This window comes from Budorcas taxicolor, chromosome 2 (genome assembly GCF_023091745.1).
Source record: "Budorcas taxicolor isolate Tak-1 chromosome 2, Takin1.1, whole genome shotgun sequence".
In the NCBI taxonomy this organism is placed as follows: Eukaryota; Metazoa; Chordata; class Mammalia; order Artiodactyla; family Bovidae; genus Budorcas; species Budorcas taxicolor.
In genome coordinates this window covers 160,127,304-160,136,268 of record NC_068911.1, presented here as the reverse complement: position 1 = coordinate 160,136,268, position 8,965 = coordinate 160,127,304, and the positions used below count along the sequence as shown (strand labels likewise).

The 8,965-nt window shown below is 36.7% G+C and overlaps 1 protein-coding gene across 1 annotated transcript in view; it reads right to left on the bottom strand.

The window, feature by feature from the left end:
* Positions 1–2,886: 2,886 nt before the first annotated feature.
* Positions 2,887–8,965, bottom strand: part of COL4A3 (collagen type IV alpha 3 chain) — a 155,351-nt gene continuing 149,272 nt past the window's right edge. The window contains exons 47-52 of the mRNA XM_052664371.1: positions 8,045–8,143; positions 6,309–6,521; positions 5,204–5,381; positions 4,962–5,076; positions 3,799–3,971; positions 2,887–2,971 (exon numbers count right to left, since the gene is read on the bottom strand). Of these exons, the coding sequence (XP_052520331.1) occupies positions 2,887–2,971; positions 3,799–3,971; positions 4,962–5,076; positions 5,204–5,381; positions 6,309–6,521; positions 8,045–8,143 (863 nt within the window). The remainder of the gene's footprint in view (positions 2,972–3,798; positions 3,972–4,961; positions 5,077–5,203; positions 5,382–6,308; positions 6,522–8,044; positions 8,144–8,965) is intronic.

Here is an 8,965-nt window from a genome sequence, read left to right as displayed (position 1 = left end):
GTTAGATCATGGCAATTTTTATATAGTCTTCATAATTACTGTTATTTTTTACAGTGTAAAAATATACTATTTTTACAATCCAAAAAAATTAATGTGTTTATACTTTGAAAAAAATAAGACCAGATATAAATTTTTCCATTTTATTCTTAGACAATACAACAACATAATATTTAAGGTGTAATTACAGAAATATTAGTACAACACTGTAATTCTGTCAAGATATAATAATATAAAATATTCAATATATTTTAAATATATTTCATTTGGTTATAGAGTAAATATTAAATTAAGTTTAGTAGCGGTAAGTTGCACTGGATGCATAGAAAAATCTTTGTACGTTAAATTAGCAATAAAATTCAAATTTAGAATTATTGTAATACTTTTATAAATAAGTTATTTAATAATGTTTATCTTGCAAAAACACCTCTGAGAAACCCATTATTTCAGCACACTGTGAAATTCCAAAGTTGAAGCCCCAGATTTAAAAGAAACAAGTTATTTACATTTTATCTACAAAGTTAAATCTTCATAACTTTAGAAACTACTGATGGATATCTGGAAAGTAATGCTCATGAGCTGTGTTTCAATGTTCAGTCTTAGAAGGGGACCTGAGCCACTTTCAATATGGCTTCATTGGGATCTAATGTTTTAGCATCACTTGTATTCCTCAGAAGTTAAACACTGATAATGGGACAAGAAAAGAGGGAACCTGGGAACAAGCAGAGGCCAGTCATTTGCCATTAGCACCAATATAGGGCTTTAACTTATTAGTAAAATTAGATGACCTTGAGGTCACTTGTGATTTTGGACTTTAAAGAGAGCTATGGATGGAGCAATATTGGTTGGCCTTAACTGGTAACTGTCTGTAGAACAGCTTCTTGTATGTTTGCCTAGAACAGTTCTTCTCAATCAGAAATCTCCTGAAGAAGCTTGTTAAAATATGCATTTCTGGGCCTTTCCCCCAGAGTTTCTGATTCTAAATGTCTACGCTAAGTATTTGCATTGATGGCAAGTACCCAGATGCTGCTGATGCTGCTGGTCCAGAGACCAGCAGCAATTTTGAGAATTGCTGATCTACAGAGGGTTTGTGTAGATCAGCTAGCCCTATGCCATTACGGTACAATTAAGAAAGTTGGATACTTTTAGAGAAAAAAAAAAAAAGTCTTAGTATAAGGTGAGTCTAAACAAATAATCTAAGTAAAATGCACTTCTCAGCTTCAATGTAAAAGTCACTTCACAGCACTCACATGAGCAGTGAAGGATGCCAACCAAGGTCACCATCTGTGCTTTCCTCTGGGGTCACACCTTCATTTACAAAGCAACTGAGGTTGAAACAATAACCTGAATTTAAATATCAGCACCACCAACTCCACCTTGGTGGATTAAGAAGGATCTGCAGAGCTTTATCTCTGGACATCTGGCCTCTGAGATTAATCAAATAGTGCTACTATCAAGTATAAATGGTCTTTAAGGTTTTGTAGATTTTCATTTTCTTAACATTTTCAGGCCTTGGCTTCTGTAATGCCTAGAAGCTAGATGTCCTGGGCTTTCTCTGGGCATAAATATTATTTTTGAACCTTTATTGAGGCCTGCTGAATTATTCTGATGAAATACAAGAACAAAGGGAAAAAAGGAAGAAAAACAACTTAGACATGTAGAATTCTTAACAGAAACAGTTACCTTCTCTGAGATGTTGGATCAGAAACAAGTCTCTTTTCACCCCCTAGTGTCTATAATTTAGTGCAGTGCCTGGGATATGACTTGGTGTTGAATAAAATCTTAAGTTGAATTAGGTGAACTTGGGAATGTATCAACACACTGAAAAGCAAGTTTTAAGACATACAACCACCAAACTATACAATTTGTACATCAAAATTTTTTACACAATGGACTCTTCAAATGGTTTATAAGAATATGTAATATCAAAAACATGTCTTTAACAAAGGAAGAATTATGTAGTTAACAAGAGAATACATCTCTGAACACCCAGGTTAAATGAAATATTTAGAGCAAATGAAAAATATTTTGAGCCTGATTAGCCAACAAATGGTTGCTGAACTGCTAGTTTATAAGGTATGCACCAACATTTATAGGGATGGGGATAAAGTGCATATCAAGGAATTTGTTATTTGTGTGGGCGTAGTTAATTTACTAAGGGCAAAAATTGTATCCATTTGAATATAAGCAAGCTATATTGCTGTAGTGAAATGAATTCAATGGACAAACAAAAATGTCTTTTAAAAAATGTAAACCAAAACCATAAAGTATTTCCAAGGCTATTATTATTCCATTCAGGGCAACCCCCTTCTGGCCTTAGTCTTGGGTGTGTTTGAAAAAGCACTAGACAGTCTATGAGCCTCAATTCAATTCTGGTTCCCTTAGGTCTTAGATTACTCACCAGGTTTGAAAGTCTAGTTTATTCATGATGTTCTAATATCCCATTTCATCCCCTTCCCTACCCAGGGTCTAAGCTTTGGGAAGCAGGTGATCAGGCAATCTAAAACAGAATTAGCCTCCCTGAGTCTCCAAGACTGGAATAGAAAGGGGGTGAACCCTGGGAATCCAGTGGACCAAAGAGCTCTTCACTTGTAGTATCAAACTTTATACAATCGCCATTTACTTAGTGCACTGGATAAAAGTGGAATACACGATTTTGGTGATACTTTGTGAAAAGCTTAGTGCTTTGCATTAGGGAGCTTTGATACAGTACAGATTTAGAGACCAGTATCTCAGAACTAACTTAAAAGAAGGCTTTGTTGTGTGGGGAAACAAATAGAAACTTTGTACTGCTGTTCCAAGAGAAAGATACTTAAATAAGTGCATGTTCTGCAATATTACTTGGTTATTTAGGATGAAAAGTAACGGTTTTATTTTTTCTTTATTTCTTCATGGTCTCCTCTTCATGCACACTTGACAGCGACTTATTATGTTTTCTAACTCCCCAGCTTTCACAGTTGATGGAATGGGCTTTCTGAAATAAAAAACAAAAGTAAAAAAACACCAAAAATCTCATCAATTTATAGATAAAAGGGAAATACATCCTGGGTCTGAGTTTTGTTAATAAATATGGTAGCTCACCTAAACTTTATTTCAGGGAGGTATGTTTCTGAAAAGATATATATGTCAACACTTTATCATTTTAGTTGTATTTAGCAGTAACTTACAAATGCAAACTTACAGATTTTTTTTTCTGAAAAAATACTGCTCCCTTTTTAATTCTCTAATACTCAAAAGTATTCCAAGATGATAAATTAAAATTAGTAGATCATGTAATAGTTTGTTTTTTTTTTTTTTGACCCCACTGGTGGCTCAGACAATAAAGAATCTGCCTGTAATGCAAGAGACCCAGGTTCAATCCCTGCATTGGGAAGATCCACTGGAGAAGGACATGGCAACCCACTCCCGTATTCTTGCCTGGAAAATTCCATGGACAGAGGAGCCCAGTCCATGGGGTCACAAAGAGTCAGACATGACTGATCAACTGACACTTTCACTGTAGTGGTTTATTCAGTAGTCTATAAAGTCATATATCAATATTAAATATTTTTAATGATGACAAAAATAATATTTTTTGGTCTTTATTGGTACAGTAGCAGAAACCAGGGCTACTTGTTGACTCTAGACCAATTGTACACTGGGAGTGCCAAGCTAAACAGGATTTTATTGGCACAGGGATATATATATATATATTTTTTAACGTGAGTACATCAGCACACGGGGAATGAAAATCTAACACAGGCAACCTTTGACTAGGTATGCAGTTGAGTCATCAGGTTAAACTTAACTTTGAATAGTTACCTGAACATTCTTTTGGGGTCTAATGAAGCCAACCAGAAACTGTAGGAGTTTGAATAGTAGTTGCATGTTCCTCTTCCGTGACATTCTATAAATGGACTGGCTCGGAATTCTTCCAGGCAGGAGCCGGGGGATGCGAGTGCTTGCCCAGCACCCTCCGAACCGGCACTTGTGAACTATCGCAAGAAGAGGATCCAAATAAGAATTCTGTGCGTAGTGCTCACATTTTCAATGCTCTAATTTTTTTTTTTTGGTAATAGAAGCCCCCCCCCCCCCAAAAAAAAGAAAGCATGAATTGAACTTCTTGTGCTTATTTACCCAAATTTACTATAACACTCCAGGTGCCTTCCAAGTTGAAGGATAATCATCGAAAATAATCTAAAAGCTGTTTATTTTGCCTAGAATGCTTTTCCCCCAGGTCTGACATGTTCTTTTTTTGTCATTCAGAGGCCTGCTCCACAAAGCTTTCCTTGACCTCATCCCTATCAGTCTCTCCTCTTATCTTGCTTTATTTTCTCCGTAGGACTGCTCACCATCTGAACTCACTACATACTACTATTGTTATGTCGTCTTCTCACTTACACGTCTACCGCTATGAAAGAAGCTCCATGAGAGCAGGAACTTTGGTTCACTGCTGGTATCCTAGTTTCTAGAATGGTCATAGCACAGAGTAGGCATTCAATAAATATTTGTTGAATTAGTGATTGAGTAAAGAAGGGAGAATACGGTATCATAAATGATGTTACACAAAATATGAATAGTCACCAACCACATCTGTGCAGGTATCAAAATCACAAATGTCAGTCCATAGATTTCTTCATTTAGTACTTGCATCTGGAGAATTTTTCTTTAAAAGGCTATTTCTCTTTTAGTTCCCATCTTCATAGGAACTTCAAAGGGTCTTACTTAGAATATGTGGGTAATCTCTTTCTGAGAAGTCTGTTTTTTAAAATGCTCCATTATTTACAAAAACAAACAAACTTAAAGCATATTTGCAGATTTTCAGGCAAATATTCACAGCAGATTGTGCATTCTGATGCCTAACAATATCATTCCTGGAGACCACGAGATTGTGCGTTCTGATGCCTAACAATATCATTCCTGGAGACCACGTAAGATTCCATGGGTAATGCTTACTATGAACGTACTGTTCCTTTTCTCCTTACCATGATGAAAGAAAAGCCCTTCCAGAGAGAAATCCAGCCAGCAGGACAGGGGGGGATATCAGTGGTTTGGCTGTGAACAGCTATGGCTATTGCAGGACCTTCACAGACGGTACATCTGTAGCATGAAACAAGAAATACGGCTGCATCACCACTTTGTGCACCATGGTGTGCTGCCTTGCATTCTGTGGCAAAGGAAGGGATTCACTTGTTGCCATCATGAAACTAAGGGACTGGGATTTTACCTGCTAATATAAGGCTCCAGGGCCCTGCCAGTAATTGGAGCCATGTCCATTGGTATCATAGCTGGTGTTGACAGCCAGTATGAATAATCGTTTCGAGATGCGAAATTACATACATCGTTGATATTGCAGAATAAGAATGGCATTGTGGTAAATCGCTGCAGGCAGCTGCCAAGTGTTCCTAATAAAACATCAGACTGGGTATCACTTTCAGTGAATTCCAATTATTTTGATTATCATTACTAGATAAAAGCTAATTAAAACATAATGTGGCAAAAACTGGAGAAAAACACAAAAGAGCTATTTGCAAAATGTGTGATTGAAAAGTTTTAATGCTGATAAGAATTAAAGATCCAATAGGGACATAAATCCTCCTTCCATCTTTAACACTTGCTGGGGCCCTTTCTATTGATCTAGAACTTGAGGACTAGCGGAGGTCTTTGAGAAAATGTCTTTGCTTCAAAGTATCCCCAGTTCTTCATATGTATATGATGGCCAATAACCAGGCCAAGCTTTGGAACAGATTTTACTTTTAAGCCTGAACAGCAGACAGGTTAAAGTGAAAATTGTTTTTGTTGAAGAAGACCAACTAGATTGGCTCCTTCTAGAGCTTACAATCCAGAATGAATATTAGACATGAGGCCAATGTCTTATGTACTCTCTTTTAAAAGTATTGATGAACTTATTTGCAGGGAAGGAATGGAGACACAGATGTAGAGACTTGTGGATACAAGAGGGGAGGGAGAGAGAGGGATGGATGGGGAAAGTAGCATCAATGCAGATATATACTATCAGATGCAGATATATACTACTGTAAGATGGATAGCTGGTGAGAAATTGCTGTGGAGCAGTGCTCTGTGATGACCTGGAAAGATGGGATGGGGGGAAGGGAAGGAGGGAGGAGATGAATGTATAATTATGGCTGCTTCGCATTGTTGGATGGCAGAAACCAACACAACATTGTAAAAATTAAAAAACAAAATAAAAACAAAAGTGCTAAAGATACTCAGGTTGTTTACACTTAACTTCAGAGGGAAGTACCCCATGCCATAAAAATGTACTGTCTGTATATGGAACAAAGTGGATAGAAATTAAACAGGGGCATTACCCAGGTCCTGTCCATGGGATTGTTCATTTCCTTGCACAAACAGAAGAGAAAACCCACTATAGAGTGGCTCTGTCCCTGCTGGACAGGAGGGAATCGCTGTGGTCTGGCTGTGCCGGGTAAAGACAAAGCCCCTCATCACTGTCCCCGCTGCAGGTGGTCCAGTGTCTCCAGGTTTCCCCTTCAAGCCTGGCAGGCCGTTGGATCCAGGTGGTCCTTTAGAAAACACACTATACATGTGGCAACACAAACAAAACCTCAAACTTGTTTATCCAAAATACTAATTTGCATATTTGTATATATTTATTAAGCCTCAACTGTAGAAAGGAGTCCTAAAGAAGTATGGTTTATAAAATGGCCAAAGAACTTTCTTAAGTGTTGACTATTTTATTACAGATGCCTCTTGTTATCAATATTTGTATATATCTGATGATGAGTTTTTTGAGATCAGTTCTTCATCTCTATGTTGCCCGGTGGTGCCTGGCATCAAGACCATCTCTGTCTACTTGCTAGTAATTCTCAACACAGCTTGTTTTGTAGTATCCTCAGTCTTGCTATGGCCCCATTTTGAAAGCCAGATGTGGCCAGTAAAGTCTTTAAATTCATATAATTATTAATAGGAATTTTGTTTTTACCACTTTGAAAAACACAGTACCAAATCATGAGCAAGTATGCAGTTATTATTATTAGCTAGCATTATATTTGAATTTTTAAAGACTAATCTTTATACAGTTGTGTCATAGTAGATCCGGGCATATGTCAATGAATTGGGAAATCACATTTAAAACTTTTTCTTACTTTAACAAAGATTCAATCCTAAAAATTAAGATTTGGACATTTAGATATTTTCTAGAAGTGTGCTTTTGAAACTTTTGCAGAAGGTAGACTTTGATTCAGGCATATCAAATTGACACATATAAGCTTATGTTCAGACTGAAGTACTTAAAAGAGGCCCCTTTTCAGGACACACACATGAGTTGTTGAATTGTATTCAAGAATGGCATAGTTAGAAGATGGCTTTCCTGAATAATGATACTAAGTTGCTCTTCTATTCATATCAAAGTAATATTTGTCCAGCTATAACTTAGGTGCCACTGTTTTTCTTTTCTTTGGAAAAAAATGTGCAGTTCATTTATTTCTGTTGTAAATTAGATTAATACTAAAAATTGTAGAGAATTTATAAGGTAATTTTAACATTTTATAATAGCAAAATTATATAAGTATGATAGTTTGCAAATTCTATATCAATCTATGTGCTTTATTAACTCTGCCATGCTCTGATCTCATAAGATGCATGTGTATCAACATGCCAATAAGTAAAACCCATTCTTAATTGAAGTCTATAAACCTTAATCTTAAACAAGTAGATCATCACTTTCTACAGTAGGTATCAAAATTAGGTACCACACTTAGAGATAGATGCTATTAACTAAGTATGCAGTATCAGCTTTTCTGAAAATAGAATTGGTGTTTCATTAGATCTATGAGCCTGCAGGTTAAAAATCAGGAGTACATTTGCCCAATTAAGACAAAGAAATAATGGTATATTCCAATAACTCTTGATTGTCTACTTCAGAAAGAATGTTTGCCCCAGCTTAGTCTTCTCTGCACTGCACACGCTGAAATATTTAGAGTTCTCATAAGTTCAAACAAATCTCCTTTCTCTGTATATACAGAGAATTGCTCTCCCTCAGTGAAGAACAGCCAGCTGTGTTGTTTTTTTGTTGTTGTTTTTTTACCTTGCTCTCCTTTAGAACCTTTGTTGCCTTTTTCTCCAGTTGGTCCAGGAGTTCCAGGTGGACCATCCTCTCCTGGTTTACCTCTTGGCCCACAGGGTCCTAAAGCAAAAAACCAACATTGTATTGAATGGTTCATATAGGATAAAAGGCAAGGTGGCCAACCATCCCAGTTTACCTGAGACTTCCCCAGTGTCAATAACAGAAGTCCTACAAATAGAAGAGACCCTCACCCCTGGGCAGACTGGGACAACTGGTCATCCAACATGCTACAATCTACTTCCTAAGGGCGAAAAGAAAACTAAAAAATGAACTAGGGGTATATGAAATATAGCATTTTAGTACTATGTTACGATTTAGATTAATGCTACTTCAGAATTCACTATGCCCTTGTACTGATCAAAGTAATACAATCTCTCTTATCTCTCAGGTGATTCAGGTAAACTTAGAACACAAAAATTCCATCCAGAGGTCTATTGCAATATGCTAGGCCAATAGAAAGGGGTTAGTTCAATTTCCATGCACCAATAATTTAAAAAAATTTCATAATAGTAAGTACATTTGCATTTATTAATTTTCCAAGTGCTGTGCAAAGTGTTGGAAAGGTATAAATATTTTACATAGAACTCGGGTTTATTCAGGCAGTCATTTAGAAATAGAGCTCTAAGACTGGCAGTTTTCAGAGAAGATAGACTTCATACTTTTACCTTAATAAAAAACAACCCTGAGTGCCCTGTAGTGTATTTGCTCAACCTTATACTATAAACACCAGTTGTCAATAGGGTCAAAAGTTCTTTTATTTGCTGGCCTAGAGTAAAATAAGCTCAGTCCTTTGGCCACCTGATGTGAAGAGCTGACTCATTTGAAAAGACCCTGATGATGGGAAAGATTGAAGGCAGGAGAAGAAGGGGATGACAGAGGATG